The 22,847-nt window shown below is 52.1% G+C and overlaps 2 protein-coding genes across 2 annotated transcripts; one reads left to right on the plus strand and one right to left on the minus strand.

Annotated features, from left to right (window-relative positions):
* Positions 1–1,924: 1,924 nt before the first annotated feature.
* Positions 1,925–19,809, plus strand: LOC131210847 (uncharacterized protein CG45076). The gene is made up of 10 exons (XM_058204150.1): positions 1,925–2,146; positions 8,031–8,060; positions 8,579–8,950; positions 9,727–9,842; positions 9,919–10,070; positions 10,531–10,587; positions 11,433–11,594; positions 17,237–17,435; positions 17,502–17,682; positions 18,138–19,809. Exons 1-10 carry the CDS (start codon positions 2,063–2,065, stop codon positions 18,780–18,782), a joined length of 1,998 nt encoding a protein of 665 aa, XP_058060133.1. The 5' UTR covers positions 1,925–2,062; the 3' UTR covers positions 18,783–19,809.
* On the minus strand, positions 19,795–22,413 carry LOC131210848 (uncharacterized). The gene is made up of 4 exons (XM_058204151.1): positions 22,313–22,413; positions 22,080–22,238; positions 21,566–21,720; positions 19,795–21,495 (listed from the first exon to the last, which is right to left on the minus strand). Exons 1-4 carry the CDS (start codon positions 22,411–22,413, stop codon positions 20,519–20,521), a joined length of 1,392 nt encoding a protein of 463 aa, XP_058060134.1. The 3' UTR covers positions 19,795–20,518.
* Positions 22,414–22,847: the final 434 nt, after the last annotated feature.

Raw genomic sequence — 22,847 nt, forward strand, 5'->3', positions numbered from 1 at the left:
AATCTGCAATCTTACAGAGTGTTCTTTCCTGCAGCTAAAAGTTCCCTTAATGAAAGAATACTGTCCGATGGACGGTGGGCTCTAACAAAAGTAACAGGAGAACATATCCGGCGATACGCATCCCAGCATTCCCAGCAATTATAACACTCCGCCACCGGTCGGCTATGTTCGCCTGTTACGTATGCATAGTCTTGTTTATCTACCGCTCTGTTATCTTTAGCAATTTACATTCTGCGTAGAAACGCTGATTCCCATTGTAACCGTGTAAACAGTAACATTCGCTCACCCTCTCTCTCCCCTTGCTACCAGCGGAAATGATGATGGGAACCACCGAACGGGGCGCGGGTATATCGCAGTATCAACAGTGTTCAATCTTCCGCCGTCCGGCCGTACGTCGGCCGTCGTTATATCTGCGAAATGGTTCGAAGGGTGGTTTGTTTATAATTTTCCGCTCTACAGGAAACGGCACCGACCGCGAAATTTTGGCCACCGCAGAGGGACGGGAGTGCCATCATTTGCACCATGCTTTCATTTCGCTTGCCCCGTGTTACCATTTCGTGAAACGCCTTAGCCACCTCGCATAGCGCCGTGCGTTATATGATCGTGTGCAAAACGATCTTGAGCCGTGATTGTACATTTCCCCCCCAGATCAGATCGCATGGGTGTTTCCCAGCGAAGGACTCCACGAGTGCTAGTGTGTTCAATAAGTTCGTAGCCTCGATAACAGAGAGAAATCCCCCAAAAAGGTGTTGGCGCCAGTTTTGTGGGATGCGCACGAAAATTTGCTAGCGGATTACTTGAAAAATGCTAAAACAATAAATTTTGATTATTTTCCTGTAACCAAGAAAGAGAAAATTCGTGAAAAATGACCCGGTCTGCAGAAGAAAAACAACCCTTTTTTTATCACGGCAATTCACCGTGTCACAATGGCAGAAATCCATGACTTAAAGTTCGTATTGTTGGAGTATCCACCGTATTCAACAGATTTGGCCCCTACCGACTTCCATCTGTTTTCAGACCCAAACAAAATCATACGCGAAAAGGGTTTTTCATCAAATGATGACGTCATCACAGCTGTGGAAGCGTATTTTGAAGCTCTTTCAGTTTCTCCCTTCAGGGATGGAATTTATAAATTGAAGTCTCGTTGGAACAAGTGTATTTATGTTCAGGGAAACTATACTGAACAATGAAGTGAATTTCAAACCGTAAAAATGTATTTTTCTTCTACGAATTTATTCAACAGCCTAGTATATCGGTCAGAATAGGCCCCACGGTTGTTGAATATTTTGCCAAAGTACAACCTCATTTTTGCTTTTTGCACAGACTTTACGACTTGATGTAGTTGCCGTTGGTTGAAATGAACGAAGCGACTGCTCGCCATAAAGCTGCACTTTGCACTTCAAGGTCTTTCAAGCCAGTCGAGAAACGTGAGTTCTCGCTCACCGCCATTTTGCACACGCGTTCTGTACCCTAGTTTTGCGTGAGACATACGAAAATTAGGCACAAGGCACGCCATCCCCGGTGTGTCCTTCCGCCGGGTATTTCGTCCCCTTGCCCCCGTGGTACGTACTCCGCACGGTCCATTCACAGGGGGGACCATCTAATATCGGTGAATGGCATTCAACGGAGGAGCGCATTCCTTGTGCAAAACAACAACAACAACGAAAAATCCGCCCATTTGTCGCCCACGTACGTACGCTCCCTGTGGTACCGACGATGACGTCATGGCGCAGAGTTTGCGCATGCTCATCCTGCGCATGCTGATCGCCGTGACGGCGTTCGGTCTATTTTGCTCGCCCGCGTTTGTTGGCCGTTGGCCAGCACACACGATCACAGCAGCAGCTCGTAACACATACAGAGAGGGAGGAAGTGTCGACAGGACGCTCGGCAATCTCGGTCGCTACAACTTCGCTTTCCACGGCGCAACGAGCGCTCAGAACCTCTTCGACCAGCAACAAGTGCGCACAGCGGCCCACCCCCCGAAAAGCAGCCAGACAGTGCATTCGAAAGCCAGCAAGGAGCAGCAGCCAGTGAGTGGAACAGGAACTCGGAACAGGCAACGATGGTTTACGAGAGCGACTTCTACACCACGCGCCGCGTCGGCTCGACCTACACGCGCCCGACGATCTCCTCGTACACCGTGACGGTAAGAACCCCACAGCACGCTGCCCATTTGCCTGGAATGCAAAACAGTGACCCAACCGGTGGCCCCATGATACCCCTGGCGCCGGACCGGACGTCGATGTCGGAACTCCCACGAACGGCTGGGCCCGCGACTTACACGTGCGTCCGTGCTGCGCTGCGCTAATCTCTAATTCCCTGCGTCTAGTCCTGCCCGCCCGGACCGTGGCGTGTTGCGTGTTTGTGCGTGAGCTGTGTAACGTTCGGTGAAAAGTCTGGACTCGTGCTCGGCTAGAGCGAGAATTGTGATCAACGTTAAGCGGTGAAAATGGCTGCCCAAAAAAGTGGTGGGCACTTGCGCTTGACGGACTTTTGGAGATGGAGTTCTGTGTCAGAATGCTGTGATAGTCGGAGGAACCGAAGAACGTAAAAATAGAATACTGCACGATTACAGTTTGGCCATCTAACGTTACACAAGGCGAACGCAAACACGAACCAACCGTCATACTTCCGCGGAGATCCTTTCCCAAAACCCTATCGTCCTATCGCCCCTATTGCTACGCGAAACCTGTGCGCCTGTTGTCCCGACCACCATCTACTGTGATTGGCACCTCAAATACTAGCAAAATCAAGAAAGTTCCACCCAAGTTCCATTGTTGAAGTGCAAACCGAACCACATACGCTCATACACAAATGTGAAACAATGGCAAAGCCACCACGTGAGGTGGTTGCGTGCATGGAATTTTCCGCTAGAGCTCCGGCCACGGACCCAGCCGATCGTGGGCGCCCTGGGTGGAAAAGCGATGGCTGGGCTAAAGAAAAAAACCGAAAACGGTGTACGCAACCACATCATAGCCACGTGTAGCCTGTACATTCGTTGTCTGTAGATATCTGTTTCTGTTTCTGTACCTAAAAAACCGTGTGGCTTCCCGGGCTGGTGTTTATATTGCTACTTGTCGATTTCACATTCGGTGTAAGATATTGGAACCCAAATTAGAAACTACAGTACCGAGAGTCCAACGACTGCCAACGACGACGTGCCGACTGAGCACCTCGCAACCTTCGTCCGACCCGACGGATACGCACTTTGATTCACATTCCCCAGGATCAGCGTGGATCCAGTGTGAACCGGAGTTCGTAATTCGCCCCCCCAGCCCGGTACCTTCTCGGTCTCGGCAGCTGCATTTCCTATCCCTCCGCCGCCGCTGCCATCACCTTAACCATCGCTGCTTTGATTTTGGGATGCCACGAGAAATTGAGACACGTTTGAAAGGGTATCACACTGACTTCACACCGATCGTGCGGAATTCACCCGCCACACACTCTAATATCGCATTCTACGACCGACACCTCGAGGGAAGGGGGGGGGGCGGGTTTTATGTACCCTGCCGGCGCCTTTCAACATCTGCGGTGCAGAATCGGGGATCATAAGTTTCGGGCCGCCCCATTAAAGTGCCGCTTGATCTGTTGGCCGTAAATCACCGGCGACCGGGTGGCGCCGAATTGCGAAAATCGACGACGAATCGGGAAGCACCGGGTGCCGAATGGATGCCGGAACACCGGGCCCGCCGCTAATCGCGTGAAACCTAATCCGATGAACGGTGGCAGCCACGCCACGGCCAACGGCCACGAGCGCAGCCAGAAAGGCTAATTTTAACCCAACCCGACCAGAGTTCTGAGAAGGGGAGAAGTTGCCCGAAACAGTAAAGTGTGCTGCGCAACAAGCGCCGTCGATGAGCCGATAATGAATTAGGACGATTCTTTGCCGCCCGTTCGAGCGTCTTTGAGAAACACATCGTAAGGAGCTTGGGGTCTGGAGAAACAGGGTCAGGTTCAATGGCTGCCAAATGGGCGTGAATTTGCCGTGACTATATATAGCCATCGGTGGCCCGTAAATACCGTGTGCCAATTGTGTGACATAATTCACACCGAGATGTGGCGCCACACTGAAGTCGCTGAGGCGCAACACCGTTCGGTGCGTGCGTAGCAGCGTCAGTAAATCGTCCGCTCAATTTGGGACCCCCAACCCGTAACCTGTGTCACCTGTCTGGTTGGTAAAATTTTTTGCGACCCCTTCAGATAAGTCGGGGCCAGCTGTGTGCCATTTTTTTTGCTGCCCACTTTTCGCTCGGTCCATCAGGTTCAGGAAAGGCGTAAAATACGAAAAACAAGGATGGTGGTGACCGAAATGCTGACAGGTTGACGTACGCAAGGGCGCTCCCGACTCCACGTTCGGTAGGCGTTCCGGTGTAGCCGCAGGCCCCCCACGACATGCCATTTCTCAGCCCATCCGCGTCAGTGTTCGAGGAATTTTCACATCTCGGCAGAGCCGGCCTGGCAGCCTTCAGTTTAGCGACTGAGAAATAGCTATTTATAGCCGATCGCCGCACGGAACGAGCCGAAGACGAACTCCGTCACCTACGAGTCGGTCGGGATCGGTTTCTCGGGCGAGAATTTCGAAAATAAGCTACACCGTGTCCTATCTAGCCGTCCTTGGCGCAATATACCGGGTCGACCTGGCCCCGAGTATCCCCCACGGGGTGTGTTGTTTTTCCTTTGTACCCGCGAGCGAGTGATTACGATTTCGGTCGTCCAAACAACAACGGCAACAAGCTGTTGCGGCATTGGCACCGACTTGAAATGTTTTCCGTTGCTTCGTCGTTCGACACAAAGGGGTTGACTCTGTGTCGTCGTTCCCGTAGATCGATTATGCAAACGTTGACATTACGCTATGAAGTGTTTACGCGGATCCTGTGCGTAGGATCTAGAACTCGTAAGCATCTGCTGCCTGTGGCTCACACTCTTTACTGACTGGTTTACACCTCACAACTGGCAGTCCGGACTTTGGAGTTTTGGTTATCCAAGCATTGAAACTGGTTGGAAAAGAAACTGATTGAGGTTATGGCCACAGCATTCTGTGAGTTGTTTTCTCGCGAAGGATTTTCACTAAGATAGCCAAGGTTGCCAAGGTGAACTGCCTGGATCGAGTTGAGTTTTAAATTATTAACTGTAACCAGTTCGAGGGTCTCAATAGGGAAATGCATTGTTAATAGGACGTTATCATTACTTACTATTATTAGAACGAACAGAACCATACTAAGCATCAACTTAGAGTTAGCAATTGACTTGGAGCACTGTCAACGTTCGAACTGACGTCTTTCGTATAGAATCAGATCAAAATTCATGTTTTACTTATGGATTTGCTGTGCCCGGCTGCTAGTTTTTATGGAGGTAGACTTCGGCGGCCATGTGAGGATCTCAATTGTGACGGCCCTTCTCAGCTATCAGTTTGTAGTTCGTGAAGGCGGTCCATAGAAGGACAAGGTTTTAAGTTCGAACAACCACTCCTATTTCTGTCCTCGGGTAGTGGCAACCACTTCGCCACAAACTTCTGGCTATCGTAAGTCCTCGCGGTACTTCCGGCGACTTTTGAGTTTTTTTTTAAATTTTGTAGCCGACGTTGGAGTTGCTATGGCAATTTGCGAGTCGGCACTGGGTAGAAAATCCGTTTTTGCTAGTTACGTGCCCATGACCCTTGGAACCGCCAGCTATTTTTTTTGGTGGCCCTGAGTCAGCAACCAAACCTCACTATCATTGCCGCTAACATCTGGAACCTCTACTAATTCCTGAGCGATAGGCCAAACTGTACCACTAGCTGCAGATCTTGAGATCCGAACCTCTGGCTCGACTGGGGCCATGGCTCGTGGCTCGGAAGGCAAACCCACTCCAGACTCAACCACTGCAACCGGCCTCCCTTTCCCCTTACAGAGACGTGGGGTCGACTGGGAGAAGGTACCGTTTGTGCCACGCCCGAGCCTGATTCCGGACCCGATCACGGCGTTCGGCAAGCGGCAGCCCCGTCGGCAGGAGCGCGTCTCCATACTGGAGGCAATCAATCGCGAGGGTATCGAGCCAGACCCGCGCGTTCTGGCCCGCCCGTTCGACGACTACCGGTCGCCCCGGGATCTTAACCGCGAGCGGATTGCGAACGAGCTCCACCGCCGGGAGTACAATCGGGCCACCGGCCACACGACCGACGCGGACAGTATCGACACTCTGCTGCGCCGGGTGCACGGTACGGCCCCGGTCAAGGAGGGCCGCCGGCATGTGCTGTTTTTCGAGCCCGGGTACGCCCGGACCTACTACCGCCACTAGAGGGCGCTCCTAGCTATTCGTTTCGCCATTAGTACAACCGGATTAGTAGTACCGTGTGGGTTGGAGTCCACTAGCTTGCAGTATTAACAGACCGAAGACGATCGCCTTGTCAGGAACGTTCCCTACAACAAGAAAGACACACTAACGAACGAACGAACACACAACACACGGATATTGTGAGGATATTGGTTTCAAACATGTTTCAATTTCTCCGGACACCCGATTCGACCGTCCAGACGGTGCGAGAGGTCGAACTACCTGGCAGAGCTTGCTTAGTGTAGAGAGCGAGAGAGAGAGAGAGAGAGAGCGAGCACCGGACCTGAAGCACAAAACTGAAATCTGAACCCCAAACCCCAACCGCATTTCGCAGACGCCACGCTATACGACCATCGAGACGTCGACGCCGCGTCGGGACGAGTCGTACACGTACTCAAAGACCTACAAAACCGTCACCGAGTCAGCCAACTCATCCGACCCGTACTCGCGCCCGTCGACCTCGTCGTCCTCGTACTCGTCGACCACGGAGCGCAACAGCCGCGGGGGACCCGGCGGCTACTCGTACAGTACGGAGCGCACCTCGACCACCGGCGGCGGGCCCGGGGGATACAGTTACAGCTCGACCACTTCCGGACGCTTGCCTCACGGCACCAGCTACCGGCACTACTCGTACCGCATCTAAAGCCCCGGAGGTCCCGGACGAGGTCCCCGCCTCTGCCGAGTCCGGAGCCCAGCTTCGAGATGGTCCATCGACCAGCCAGCACTACTAACCCCCTAAAATTCGGATTTGAATATGTTCTTCGTTTTTTTTTCGATACTAAACACCGCGTCCATGTTTGTAAATGTGTAAACTACGAGCAGTGAAGGCAATTGACACTACAAAACACGCACCATGACCGCCGATTAGATTCGCCGATCCTTAACACCTTTCGCGATCATCAATGTTACGTGAACGAACTAACATCAGTAGCAACGTAGCACCTCTCTACACCGAACCGATCGAAGGATTGTGGAACCGTGAAACAACAAACTAAACCAGCAACACCCACACTCACACGTACATGCATATTGTTTCAAAGTGCGAGCAAATAAAACGAGACGATGAAGAAGAAATTCTTGTCCAATCGAAACCGAAGCCCGTTCAGTGTCGTAGTTGTTCTTTTCATCCCCCTTTTTGGCGGTGGTCGGGATGAGAAAGCAAAAACGCTCGCGCAAACATAACCACAACACCACGTCACACCCTGTCCGGTAACGACGGACCCCCCAGTAGCTGTAGTACAGTGGAATGCGATAGAGTTGTGTGGGACGGATCTGGGACGGTGTCGGATCGGAAGTCAGTGTGTTCGTTCCGGTTGTGTGCCATTCGAAAGCAATAGAGACACCCTGGCCAAGGGTACCATCCTTCCCGCTCCATCCCCAATCGCTCTGTAGCCACATCTAAGTAGCCTCATGTTACCATTTAACACACACTCAGCCATTCCACTGTACTAACGAGCAGCTGGCCACTACACTACTGGCTTGTCCTTTACGTCTGTTTGTGTTTTGTTTGCTTTCTTTCTTTTTCCCCCACCGACCCACCCGGATCACTGTTCGGTCTTGTGTTCCACAGCTCTCTGTTACTCTTGTGGTTTGCGACTGTGTCCTTTCTGTCTTCCGCTACACTCTATGTCCTGTTCAGCATCCCTGTAGGGTTCGTTCGCGTTAGCCGTCCGGTACGAATAATGTTCTGTTTCTACCTCCTGTTTCTCTCCTCACAGACTCCTCTGCGATACTCCGGAGTGCCACGAGTAAGTATATGCCCCACCCCCGGGTCAGGGACAATATCACAGCACCGTTGTTGCAACAGATTAGGGGTAGACGACGTCAGTTGTGGTATCTGTAGAAAGAAGGAACTGTGTGTTCGCCATTTGTGTTTTGATTTGATGACAGAAGTCTGACATGACAGATGAGCCCCCGGTGTCTTTCCGCATTCCCCCCACCCAGAGCGCCTTCTCGCCATTATGTAAATAACGATGCTGGAGGAGTCTCTAATTTGTACTCTGTTTTCTTGTCCAATCCGTCGCCAACACCACCACCACCACCACCACGATCACCATCACCCCTCACCATGTTCTCTCCCCATGTCTTTCTCTCTCTCTCTTCGCATGCGTTTTGCACCGATCGTCCGCGGGGCCTACAACTCTGTCTGTGTCCTGTGTATTTTGTGTACATTGTTTCCGTCTGTATGTGTGTGTGTGTGCGTGTGATCACCAATCAATACATTCGACACGTACACACCCTCGCCCACACGCACGCACGCACGCAGTACGACACGATCACGACTACCCGCACCACCTACCGCACACCGATGCCGTACGTGGCGCACAGACGCCTCGTTCCAGTGACACGCGTCGTGACGTCACCGCCAAGGATCTTGGTGTCACCGTTGCGGGTCCTGGGATCGCCGGTGCGCGTGATCAGCTCGCCGGTCCGGGTGCTCGGCTCGCCGTTGCGCACCGTCCGCGCGGTCCGGTCGCCGGCGCGCGTCATCGTGTCACCGGCCCGGGTCATGACGATCCGTTCGTCCTACCTGCGCCCGTCGATCATCAACAAAGAATTCGATCGCATTGAACGTAAATATCGCGCTAGTCCTGTAAGTAGTGCCCTAGAGCAGTATTACAACTCGCCCTCGTACCTGGTAAGAGTCAAACCAACCAATACAGACACTCGCCACCACCACTACACTCACTACCCGAGCAGAGCCTTACCTTACCGCACACTTACCCCACTAGCGCTTGCAGTTCCGTAGCCAAGCGCCCCGCGTACCGTAACACGCTGGCCGACCAAACCGTGAGTAGTGATCAAGCCCTGCACACATACACACGCCACGGTCCGGCCAGTGGGCACCATTTACATGACCTTGACCCACTTACGCCATACCGAGCCCTGAATCCGTTGGCTTGCTTGCAGCCCGCTGCGCTGCTATGCACCTGGCCAGCGACCATGACATTACCAGAAGTACTGTTGATGAAATGAGCATCCTTGCTGTCAAATAAAATCCACATCTGGAGTTCCACTCCGATTTCTCGGACCAATCGGACCATCCACTTCTCACTGGTGTCACGCAGTACGCAGCCATAACCCGTGAACGAGTGACCCGGCGCCTCCATCGTAACCCATTCATCCTTCATAACCCCAACCGAAGTTAAACACAAACATTCGAAACCCGTACATGTTACACTCGATCCGTTCCGGCGGCGATGCTTGTTGGTCCCGCGTAGTGTCGCTCGTTTCTAATCCGAATAATATGCTGCTGGTTCTGCCTGTCCGACCGCTAGCACCGCTCGGAGTGATCCGCAGTGATCGAAATCCCGCCCTTAGCGCCTAGCTTTCGTTGTGCCATCGTCGTCTGCGTCCAGTGCTCCAATGCTAACCGTTTTTGGGTTCCCGTTTCTGTGCCGTACGCTCGTGTAGGAGTTTGAGGACGAACGGCGGGACATCCGTAACTCAACCGCGCTGCTGCTGCGCCAACTGAACGATCCCGTCCCGCGGCTGATGGCTCCGGTGGCGCAGGCTGCACCGGAACCGAAGTATGTAAGGGGTGGGGCGAACCAGCACAACACGTGATTTGTAATGCGATTTTTATTCACCCCCGCCACCGGGCAGCCCGAAGAAGTGGGTGTACGATCCGTTCTCCACCCACAACCGGCTCAACAGTGACACCTACGTCAAGAGCCACATCACCGACCCGATCCGCAGCGTGCGCAACGACATCGAGGCCATGGCCAGATACCACTCGCCAGCGTCGCGCTATGTCGGTAAGTAGTCCGGCCGTGGCCCCCCTTCTATCCCGCGTCCCACCTGGTCCGGCACCTGGTCCCTGGCAGGTATCGGCGACCGGGGCGCGTGCGGCCAGGCTGGGGCGGCGATTCGGACGCATGGAAACTCGTAGTTCCCATCCTTCCTCATTAGTATCAACCACCAACAAGTTTGGCTCTCACATTTTTTCCCAAAACTTCATACCGAACAGGCGCGCCCTTAAAGGCCGCAGCCATGCTTGTAGTTTCGCTTGTTCTCCGCCGGTTGCTGTTGATCCCTTCATCGCTCTATCTCGCTTCCGGGACTCATCTGCTGCGCACTGCTGTTTGCCACGATCCGTTGATTGATCCCTTTTACGCTTTCCGCTTATATTTTTTCGCTTCGCTGTACACCTTTGCTTACGCTCGGGATCGGGGACCAACTAACCACCATCGAACCACGGCGCGTGTGCACCACCAGAGTACGTACTGCTGGATGATATCCTGTGGCGCTACACCTACTATGTCGATGAAGAGGGTTAGTATTTGTTCGGTATTTCTGTTGGTTGGCCTGTGAATGATCAAACTGCAACGCAGAAATCGGTGTAATAACTACAGCACAAACGAATTGATTACTTGAACCGTGCGTAACAAACCAAAGAACTGTAATAACAGCCCCGTACTAAACTCTTGTGGGTCTAGCAAACCCTCGAATCGACTCCAGAACGATTACAGGAGAGAGGTCATAAAGTGGGAAGTGGTTCACGTTCCTGCGTTTGGGTTTCGTGTTTTACTGTTCGCTGTGCGTCATCCTTTACCGAAGAACTTTCGTGTGGCAGCAGCAGAGGGGCCGAGGTGTTCTAATACTGTTGAATGCGTATTGTTGCTGTTGTTGTTTGTTGTTACTATTTTTTACCATGATTCTGGGTGATGGCTTTTCATGTTCTGTTCTGTTCCATTGTTCTATTACTGCTTGCTGTGCGGGGCTTTGTTCACGTGGTTCACGGCTGACACCAAATCACGATCCAAGCCACACGTGGGGCAGGCCTACCCCTACCTTACCTACCCCAGAATGCCATTGGCGATCCATCGGCGAACCTCCGTTTGTTTTTTCTGTCTCACTCTCTCTCTCTCTCTCTCTCTCTCTCTCTCTCTTTCTTTCTCTCTCTGTGTTCTCTGTGTCTTTCGGCTATCTGCTGTCTCTTTTTCTTTCTTTTCTCTCTTTATCTCTTTCTCTCTCTCTCTCTCTCTCTCTCTCTCTCTCTCTCTCTCTTTTTCTCTCTTTTGCGCGCTGGGACCGCGGGACTGCCGGTTGCGTTCGTCCAAACTCGTGCGCCGTGTGTGCTCCGGTGCGTTTCGCCCTCCCCCTGTGTGTCTGTGTAGGCAAGAACCACTTGGCCAGTACGCGCATCATTGGATCGCAGGCCTACCCGAAAACCAAGCCCCGTATCTATAACTACGATACCGCCAAGGTGGGCAAGGATGTGAACGTCATGTCGTACTATAAGTCGAACCGCACCCAGGCCAAGGCCGATGTCGAGGAAGGTAAGAAGGAGCGCGATCGGCGGAAGCAGGACAAACGGTCCAAACGGGCCCGCAAGCTACACGAGCGGGACGCAGCACAGAAGCAGCCCACTCCACCACCATCACCTTCATCCTCGCCACCACAACCACCAACACCACCCTCACCACTATCGACACCATCCACCGAGAGCCCACTGTTCCGATCACTGTTTCCAAGATCACCAGACACTCCTGACGAGGTGCCAACGCGAACGCCCTAGCGCAGGGCTTTTTGGGGCCGAACGCGTACGAAACTGTACGAAGGACGAGAACGGATCGACACACCGCTCATTAATCCCGATATTCCAACCCCACTCCACACGTCGTCGTCGTCGTCTACAGAGAAACAGAGAACCCAAAATTCACCCTCCAAAAAACTCCCCACAACACTCCCCACCCGCCGGGGGACAATAAGTGTGCGCCAATGATGGATGATTTTCAACCCTTTCACTTCTGGTGACGTGCCGCGGTCAGGTCCCCGTGATGGGCTTGCATGGTGATAACATATCCGCCCCCCTGCCCAGCAAAGGGTGCGCTTTCGGCAAGGCTTTTCCGAACGTTTTCCGTAACGCTGCGTAACGCCCTGTCCCGGTTTCGTAATAGCGCTTGGCGGCAGGCGGCAGGCTCGTTCCGATCTAAGGCTTGCTCCTTGCGCTGGGTTTGCTTTTCCCAGCCTTCACGCAAACGGCACGCCAGCAATGCTAAGGTGGTCCTGCCAAAACCCCCCGTGCCTGTCTAGACGTAATCGATTGTATTTCTCTGTTTCTCTCACCTTTCAATCTCTCTCTTTTTTTCTCTCTCTCTCTCTCTTTCTTTCCCATTTCTTTCTCCATTTATATCGCTGTATGTATGTATGTTTCTTCTGTTCCCATCTTCACCCGTTGTTCTTCCGTCAACCTGAACCTGGACAATCAGAACGATACCGTTACAGTGTGGCACCGACCATTGTAGTTAGGTACTTCGCCTATCCCATCACATCGTACTACTCGTACCGTATCTATTAGCACAGAACCGCAACCGACAACCGTCGAACGACACGTAACCGTTGGCTTGCTGACGTGTCCTTCGTCCTTGTAGTTTGCTTGTTTCGTTGCTGAAGCAGCTTCCCTGAAAGCCGACCGACTTCGGTTACCGCGGAATTCTGTCTCGCTCTCTCTCATTTTCTCTTTCTCTCCCCTTGTAGTAAACACGAAAATTAAAAAATATCTCGAAAAGTACTATCTGAACCATGCGTACAAGGTACCGGATGAGTTTAAAGAGTTTCTCCACGAGTATCCGTAGGATCATACAGAACCTTGTTCACTAGAGACAATCACTAGACGGGTAATAGGCTCACCTTCTTTTATTCTGGAATGCTACGTGTTGCTGGTGTGCCCGGTGTGTAACAAAGCATCCCCACACATCCAGGCCATTTTGTAACTAGTGTCAAGTGAAAGGAGTGTACCTCAAGCGGTGAAAGCCCACCAATGCCCCACTAGAAGTTGAGAGTTGAAAATCATGTTAATGTGTATGGCGCACGCAAACACACTCACGTACATACATTGTCACTTCCCGATGTCTTCGCCAACTCAGCCTACAGCCCAATAAACACTCAGAAACACGCCACACACGGCTGTCGGTCCGTTTTCTCGAATGATTGATTTTGCCGTCTTGTTTTCTGGCTGGTTCCCCCCGTCAACACCAACCACCACCACCACCGGCGACCGGCAGGGCTTGCCAAAGTCCACCGTCGACTGCACCAGCGGGTCCAGCGAGCAATGATGAGGGCAGCCAGGGAGGCACTAGACGATTACAAGTAATTGAAACGTCACCAGTCCGCTGGAGACCGGAGAAAGCTGACAGTTCAGGCCGGATCTTCGGATCGGCCCGCTTGGATTTGGGTTTCCCCCTTTTTGGAATGCTTAGAACACTGATCACCGACGACTGACGTTTGGTTTCGTTTCTCTCCCTTTCTCCCTTTCTCTCTCTCTCTCTGCGCGCTATTTGCTGTCTCTGGTGGCCGGGGGATTCCCGAACCGATAGTTATAGCAAGCTACCGAAGAAAGCTTCTGATCTCGACGCTCATAAGAAACGCAAAGCGTACGCTGATGCTCTGTCAGAGCCGGAACAGGAGACATTAACAGACCACTCGCGGGCGGAAGTGGCGTGCAGTACAGACCCAGCGACACACGAGTCAGCGCTGTAGAGGAGTCTAGCATGGGTACACTTACGTGACACATACACAAACACCGCAACCCTTACCCACATGTATGGCTTGCTGAGTTGTTGGAGCCAACCAAACCGTCCCACAGCATTGTTTCGTTCACGAGGCGCATTGTAGTGTGATTAGATTAGTGTCAGCAGCCCTCCCGTTCCCGTGTTTACGTGTCCTCAGATTGTGGTTAGCTTTAAAAATTAATCGAACTTTCTTTTCACCCCTTTGCCTTTCTGTGTCTGCTCCTTGGTTGATCGGATCCGCGATCCCTCGATCGTTTAGTAAAAATTAAGAACAACCTCTACCGGCAACAGCTGTACCCACGGCACACCCGTACCTACCACAATATGCTAAACCCGAACCAGCGGCGTATGTACGACGGCAAGTTTGTCTGGCTCAACTATCGTAGTATTTAAACTCTGCCCTACCAGCCCACCCCCCACCCCCCAAAATGGCCCACCAGCTGCCCAGGACGTACTCTCCCACACGCCACCCAAACGATCGTAAGTCGCAGTAGTTCTGGAGCGGACCCTGCTCGTTTCGTGTCCATGTGACTAATATGTCAATGTGCAGTCGCGATCGGGCGAACGTACTATTTCGGGATCTTCTGATCTCAACCATCTCCCGTGTGGGTCCACCTGTTACGAACGTGGGCGAACGAAATGTGTTCTTAAAAATAGATCCTCACACTCATCTCTCCATTGTACCCGCGTTAATAGCACGGGGCGCTGCTCGAAATGGCTAAGTCTTGGAAATAGCATTCGAGGTGGCGGCCCGTGTGCTGTCGAACATTTCACCTCACCGTCGAACTCACCACTAAGAGGAGTGTATCAACCAACATCAACACCACACCACAAAACCGAAACGGAAAACATTCTCACCAAAATCCGATCCATGTTGCCATGTTGCCACCGTTTGTCTGTGCATTTGTTGCGCATGCAACCAGTGCGCTGGTTGTCCGCGAAGGGGTCTTCGGTCGTTGCTGGGGATGGACGATGACCGAGACAATCGAGCAATCCTTTTACTGACCGTATGTTTTCTATCTTTTTACCCTTCTTTTTCTCTTTCTCTTTCTATGTCGCTCTCTGTCCCACTCTATCACACTGACTTACACCCAATTTGTGCTCCGCAAAAATACGCGCTTTCTGTCGGCTCCAGTCCGTGCATCCGATTCCAAGTCGGAGACTCGCAAATCGAAGCTCGGCGACAAAAAGGGCATCTACAGCAGTGACGTTAATTTGGCCGCCTAATCCCTCGGAGGCCGCCTTGCAAAGCTGGTGTCCTAATCCGCTGTGACGATGTGCGCTTTGCTTTCGTGGTAGAGCCGCGCATACACTAGACATTGCTCGGGTTACCGAAAACGAAAGGGAATCAACGCCAGAACTCTAACCGAAGCCAAACAGACAGACAGCTAGCTATGCTACGGATCAAAGACGAACGTTTCAACCCTTTTTGCTTGATGAATCCTTTAAATTTTGAAATTTACGATAAAGTCGCACCAGCACGGGCATTAGGGGCAGTGATTTGCATTACGGGAAATCGAACCGGTTCAAAAGTGGCCACAACTGTGTGCTTCTGCAACACAAGCACTACTCGGGGGATCCATTAGGGATATATTTGATTTTAGTTGTTTTGCTCGACCGTAAACTATAGTTTGTATATTGTTTCATTTCATATTCCAGTAAAGTGAGATGGGGCGGCATATGTTTGGGGCAGCACGGAGGTCTATATTTACAGTTTACTACAGAATGATTTACTATTTACACTCAACGACTCTGTTTTGGTTCGAAACTAGCTCGGAACCCGTCACGCCGTGACGGATCGACGATAAGCGTTCATTCGTTAGCGTATTATTTAAGGACTTCATCCGATGTTGCGTTGAGCAACACACGTTTCGTTTGTCACATGTTCCGCTGGAGCATTCACCTGCCATTAGGAGTCACTACACAGTGCCCAAATGTACCATACCCTTTATCTGGAACAGATACATGATGATGTGTGATTACATTAAAAGCTACCACTTGTTTCGCTTGCCGTAACTGACGAAGGTGACGGATTTCCGAAATCGTTTCGTTGTCTGGCTGAATGTCCCGGACAAGTGCCGGTGGTCCTCGACGCTGCTAACATGCGATGAGTCTGCTTCTTTCTTCAACTTCTCTATTCTCTACTATGTAGTTGCAGTGCGAACGTGTTTGTTTTGAGTTGGTCAATCGTGTTGACGTTAGTTACTTGTCTGATCGTCCGGCAACTCGCAATTCCACAGCCTGCGCAGTCACTTCTGTAGCAGTTGCCCTGTACAGTGACCCTTTCCGCTGTCCTCTGCCCTCTTCTGTTTCAGTTTTTATCTTCGTGTGTAGCGTTCTTCTTGTCTTGCTCTATCCCTCTATGTCCCCACACGCCATACACTCATTCCAAACTCGTCGAATTTCTATGTTTTCCCTGATCCTGCACCTGAGCTGCAAACCATTATCCCATGCGTCTGGAATTTCAAAAACAAAAAAATCATAAACCATTCAACATTGGTGCGCATGAAACAATGTGTAAAAAAACACCTTCATAACATCCCCACCGACCATCATGGCCTGTACGATTCTTCACCTACGAGAGTACCTTCCCCAATGAGCGGTCCCACGAATTGACCCGTACGAGCAGTACTTGTTCTATCAGCTAATGAAAGTAAGTAGTCCTCCGCTTCTATCTATCGAGTTGGTTGGTTTGGAAAATCGGTTGCTCCGAGGTGCTTGCCTATGCTTGCCTTTGTCCGCAAAACAGCCTGGCTTTCCTGACGCTTACTGGGGTGCTCACGGACAACTAGCAACTCGCACAAAAAAAAAACAAAACAAAGCAACGAGCAACTTGCATTTTAGGCTGTGGTGCAGGTGCAGGCTGAAAGCGCCTCTATAGAGGTGGCCCATAATGTTAACCCGGCTACACTGTAAGGATGGGGATCATAAATTTAACGACTGTACACGTAATGCATGTCTCGATCTCTTGCTTGATGCTTGATCACACAAACGCCGTCATGCGCTATCGTCATCCGCTCCCATGGCAGCCGTGGCAGATCGAATGATCGCGACGGTAAAACAGGTCACACTTCCCTCCGCAGGCTCCCTTTCCCGCCTACGCTGCTTCTGCTGAGTACTAGCAACTCTCCCTCTATGAAAAAAAAATATGAAAAAGCCAAACAAACCAATCATCGAACACTAAATGGCATCCTCATTTCGCTTGTAGAACCATTCCCCTGACTTTAGATGTCTCTTTTTTTCGCCCTATTTTCCAACCGCTCCAAACATCCTGTCGTAAACGAATCTTAAAAATAAAACCGAAACATCCCGCCACCAATTCGAACCAACCGACCACCATCATACCACACTCCTTGGTTCCTTGCTCCGCGTGCCTGCTCGTTTCGGTGCTCGAACGAACTCAACAGTGGGAAAATTAAATCCAGTTCGCCCAACGCGCAAGTTCAACAACCCGAAGCTGTACGACGATCCGACCGATCCGAAGCTGAGGGACAAGCGGGAGAAGATCGACCGTGTCGCCGAGCTGAACAAGGTGCGCTACGAGCCGATCAACCTGGAGAAGGAACGTCTGAAGCTGCTGGAGGAGGCCAAAAAGAAGGAGGAAGCGTAAGTGGTCCACTGACAGACAGCACCGCGCGTGAACGTGCTAAGTAAATGCAGCGCTGATTGTAGGGCCGCCGAGCGAGAGAAGTTGCGCCAGGAGGAGCAGGCCCGCAAGGAGGAGGAAGCCCGCGTGGCGGCCGAGGAAGCGGAAAGACGCCGCATCGAGGAGGAGCGTCTGGCGGAAGAGGCCCGCATCGCCGAGGAAGCCCGGCTGGCTGAGGAAGCACGGCTCGCTGAGGAGGCACGCCTGGCCGAGGAGGCACGCCTCGAGGAGGAAGCACAGAAGGTACGTAGCACTTCTTTACGATTGTTTCTCACTGACACATTCACAATTCATTCTAAAAAATTCGAAAATTTCATTAGAATTAAGTCCAATGAAGGGCCACCTTTGTCAAATCATTCCCGAAACATTTAAAACTTTGTCAAAAGTTCAACAGCGGGAATAAATCAGATTTCCGATAGTTTCATTAGCTTCGTACGTTTATTGGTAAACGGTCTTTCCAAAGGAACGAATTAAATGCGCCGCAATCCCACTTACAACGTCAACAAAATCACCAAACAGCTTGTACCTCTACTTGTAGCTAATTGGTGTATAGAGTTTTCGTTAGTTTAAAACGTCTTCCCACGAGACTCTTCAGACTTCAACGACGAAGTGCTTTACTTTACTTATCTGACTATTTTGGGATCATTTGCATGTGGTTGCAGGCCGAAGAGAAGAAGAAGAAGGCGGCGGAAAAGAAGAAGAAGGAAGAGGAAGAGACCAAGAAGAAGGCGGCCGACGAGAAGAAACGAAAGGAAGAGGAGGAGAAGAAGCGCAAGGAGGAGGAAGAGCGCAAGCGCAAGGAGGAGGAAGAGCGCAAGCGCAAGGAAGCGGAAGAGGCCGCCCGTAAGGCAGCGGAGGAGGAGGCTGCTCGGAAGGCGGCCGAAGTGGAGGCCGCCCGTAAAGCCGCCGAGGAGGAGGCAGCCCGCCTAGCCGCCGAGGAAGCCAAGAAGGTGACGGAGGAGGAGGCCCGCAAGGCCGCCGAGCAGGAGCAGAGCCGCATCAGCGATGCCCAGAAGGTGCGCGAGGACGAACTGGCCCGGCTGAACGAGTTGGAGAAGCAGGCCATCGAAGAGAACAACGAGGAGCTGCTGAAGGAAATCGCTGATCTGAAGGCGATCGCCCAGTCAGACGAGGAGCTACTCAAGCGCCAGGCTGCCAAGCTGGAGGAAACTGGCGCTCCGGCCGCTGAAGGGGACGTTGCTCCGGCCGCCGCCGCCGTCGAAGGTGAAGCTGCACCGGCGCCAGAGGAGCCAGCTGCCGCCGTTGAAGAGAGCAAGACTGAGGAAAGTCCTGCGACTGCCGAATGAACGAACCGCACACTAACACTGTAAGGGCTAAAGTTAGGGCTTCCTCTCTGCCGTGTCTGCGATTTAGCTACCGAGCCTGCAAACCGAATTCGACCAACGATCGAAGGCTAGATCTGGGCTACGAAACACTGTCCACGAACGCTTAACACATACTACACGTGCTACATAATAGCATTGACCACCCGCAGCACCCCGAGCTGCTTGATAGGAACTAAGCACACGCCATTCGAACGAAAACGCAAAAATTGTCACAATTCTCTTGTTACTACTACGAAACTTCAAAGTATAGCGCACTGCATTTCGAACTGTTCAACTCCCTGAAGCGTTGTCCACCCCTCTTGCGGACAACGCAAGAGCCCTAGATTAGGCTATACAGGAACCACATAGAAGCCGAGGAACCGACGGCGAGCTCTGAATCGGCGCAAAACCGGAACAGCCACTCTGTCGCGGTCGCTGGCCATCGCCTGGGAGACGGTGTTGCTTCCGGAGGTTTGCCACATCGATTCGATTGGTATAGCGGCCCCCCACAAGTCTATATCGGGTAGAATTGTACCGCGGCAAACCTTGTCTCCCTGGCGTGGGCCACAGCAGCACCGATGGGTCCTTTTGTCGAATCGACTCCCAGCTCGCGTACCGTCTCTCGCAACTCGAACTTGGGGTTGAAGCATTTCAAGCATTTCTCCAGCAACGCACCGCCACACAGCTTACAGCTGCCTGCTAGTCCTGTTTTAGTTTAATTCCCACGTCCGCAGTTCTCCTTTCCCCGATCGTTAGCAGCCGGAAGCGAAGTGTCTAGTGTTTAATGTACTAAACATATATTTATCGGTTCTACTGTATACGTTTGTTTCAAGTATTCTTGAGTTACTGTAGTTCTATCCTGACATGCACTGACTGCAGGACGATAACGTTATTCTGCTCCTATTGATTGCTTCTCTTACTTGTTCTCGTTGCCTGTTAAGTTTATTTTATGATTATCAAACATCAACTTCGATAAGACAATAATAAAGGTGTAAATAAGATTAGAAAACGAGCGCAAAGTACAGCCTATCCTTTACTGCAAGCTCCACGAGCGAACGTCGATTGTCGATAAGCCGCGTTCACGGGCGGTCAATTGTCCAGTGCGTTTTCCGGGTGACCGATGGCTCAAGCTGGAGAGCGCCATCCTATAGAGTGCCACTCATCATAAGTTCGCTGCGCCGTGACTAGATAGTCGCTGAGCCACAATTGCTACCGTCAGATCTACTAAAGACTCCGCGACCACACAAGTAAAATGATCGCTGCGTCGCTGCTCGTGATTGCCTTACTGATACCGTCGGATGCGTTGCAGTGCTACACTTGTGACACAGACGGCAGCGATGGAAACTGCGACGACCTTAGCACCGTGAGCAGGCAGCAATGCCCGATCTTCTCGGCGGACAATCCGGTACAATCGACCTGCGGCTACCACCGGCTGCAAGCTGCTGGCGCAGGCGAACGGATATGGCGTGGCTGTGCGGTGAGTGGCGAATGTGCTCTACTGGCCGTTCAGGGAACCGAAGCTTTTGGTAGCGCTTTTCAGTTGACCGTATGCCATGAGTGTGGCGCGGACAATTGCAACGATCAAGTTCCGGGTGCAGCAGTTTCTTCACACGTGCACGGTTGGACTTGGTGGTACGCTATAGTCGTTGGTGCTCTTCGAATGTGGTAGAAGTTTGTGAAATACACGTTGGACCTGGCTGCCGCAACCAAATCGCGCTTTAAACATTTTCAGGGCCAATATCACACGAGAGGGGCGAAACGCAGGACATTCTTCCAGTGGGATCCAGCTCTTTGCAGGTTCGGCTGCTTCCGTCGAAATCGCCCACCGATAGATGGCGCACCTGGGCCAGCTTTTCCTCCAGTAGGTCGCAGGACTTGGCCAGTAATGGCTCCCACTTCGGTGGCGGTAGACTAAACTCCTGTTGCGGCGGCAACTTGTGCAGCTCGATGTCCGGTCCCAGCAGAAGCGAAACATGATCGAACATATCGACTAGAGCGGACGCTTCAGTAAGCAACTTCGAGACGGCCCGATGCTGCCGATCGCTCCAGGTGACGGTCTTCTGGTTTGGGGCACGCGGTCGCCTGGGAGGAACGGGCGAGAGCCGCATGTTGGCCACCCGCGAACCAATGACGAGATCCTTAAATTCAGCCCACGGTCGGTCGCCTTCACCGATCGAGCGCCGCGGTAACTCGCGAGCCACGTACTGCTCTGAGTCGTCGTCGGAAAAGTCCAGATCTTGCCACGCCGCAAACGTAGGCGTTTCGAGAAGGTGACCTCGGTGGGGCGATGGGTCCCCCTCGACCGTAGCGCTAATCAAATCCGGTGTGTTCGGTTCCTTGATGCTGTCGCTGCTGCTCCGCGACGAGCAGAGCTCGTCCTGGGCCCCGCCCGCTGCTCCATCCGGTACCGCATCGCCGATCGTTGCCATAAAGAAACTTCCACCCGGAGAAACTTCGTCCCCCTTTGATCCTGATTCTGATTTGTCCGACGCGGACGGTTTCTGCTGTCCGTTCGCCGAGGACGCTGTTGCCTGTGCTGGTGCAGGAGCTGAAGCCGCCAGTGGCTGTTCGCTACCGGTCAAAGGGTCCAAAAACTTGCGAAACGAAATGCCACTCCGCGGTATGGCTGTTTGGGTGCCACTGTCGCAGGTCTTCACGCCTTCAGTCATTTGGGCCACCGAATGGGTCAGGATCACTGTGTGGAACAACAAACGCCTCTATGAATGGGTGTTCCTTTCCATGGTGAACGCCAATGCAATACATACGGTTGCCGATCTCTCTCATCACCAGGTTACCGTCGGTAAGTATTTCTTCGTCGACCATCGGTATCAAATCCGTCTGCTCATCGGTGGACACTTCTTTCATCAGCTTCGTGTGTACCGGATCGGTTTGCACTGACGCATTGACACGGCGCATCCGTCTGGAATAGGACAGTGCACCGGGGTGCATTATGTGCGCATGAGAAGAAAATCAGAACGATGAACAAGTCGGAAGCGAGGATCACTGTAAGAAGATCTATTTTTGGATGACATTCCCTTGCGTGTATTAGCTGGGAGATTAAAGAGCTGTTGCCGCTACTTTCGGATATCTATTCTTGTGTTGAATAGCCGTAGTCATATTCCGTGTTTTGCAAATTATTTGGGTGAAGGATCATTTCCCAATGACAACCCCCAGAGTTAACGGAACAGCGAGGTTTCCCAAACAATTGGAGCCCCTCGACCTTCGCCGTAACTTTACGAAACTGGGAATCTATTTTCCGCACTGTGGGGTAACACTCACTTGGAAGCCTCAAGAAGGCGGGTTTTGATGTCCGGTTTCGGTGGGGGAGGTAGCGCGGTAACGCTTGCTGGACGCCATGGTGGCCTCTCTTTGGCTGTCGCCGACTGGTGCTCTACATCCTTGGGTGGTTTTTTTGGCCCCTTGGCGACACCAACCGATCTGCGGGCAGAGAAAACACACCAAATGACACAGACCAACTCCACCTACGATTCTTCCTACTGCGATCTAATTACTTCAGCGACGTTTGCGAGTTGGCTGCTGAAATGGCCAACGATTCATCGCTGATACTTTGAGTTTCATCTGACGACACGACACTTCCGGGTGATTTGCTCATGATGCACAGCGATCCTCTTTCGGTGCACTGTTTAATCGATTTCCGTGAGGAACCGAACGCCAGACTGCAGTTCTACGAACGTTCCTAAAGTTTGGTCGTCACGCGAGCAACGCTACATCAGAACTAGAAATACTTCTCATCACACGGTGGTCGTCTGGTTGGTTGTTTGTTCGTGCCGAAACCGTAGCGCAGCGCCAGGAGCTAAGGCGCATTAGCAAAAGCGGGAAAAACAGTTTTATGTTGCATCCAGTCACGGGGCACGCTTCGTGGTGATATCGATTTTCTCCGCCGGTTGCTTGGACCCCCTCGGAGCGCTCGGTTTTACGGTACGTGAATAACGAAGCGCACGTGCAGCGAACAAATTAAAAGCGGGAGATTACCTTCGGCACGGGGTCATGTGTATTCTGCCATTAAAGTTGCTGATTTCATTGGGC

This window comes from Anopheles bellator, chromosome 2 (genome assembly GCF_943735745.2).
Source record: "Anopheles bellator chromosome 2, idAnoBellAS_SP24_06.2, whole genome shotgun sequence".
NCBI classification, from domain to species: domain Eukaryota; kingdom Metazoa; phylum Arthropoda; class Insecta; order Diptera; family Culicidae; genus Anopheles; species Anopheles bellator.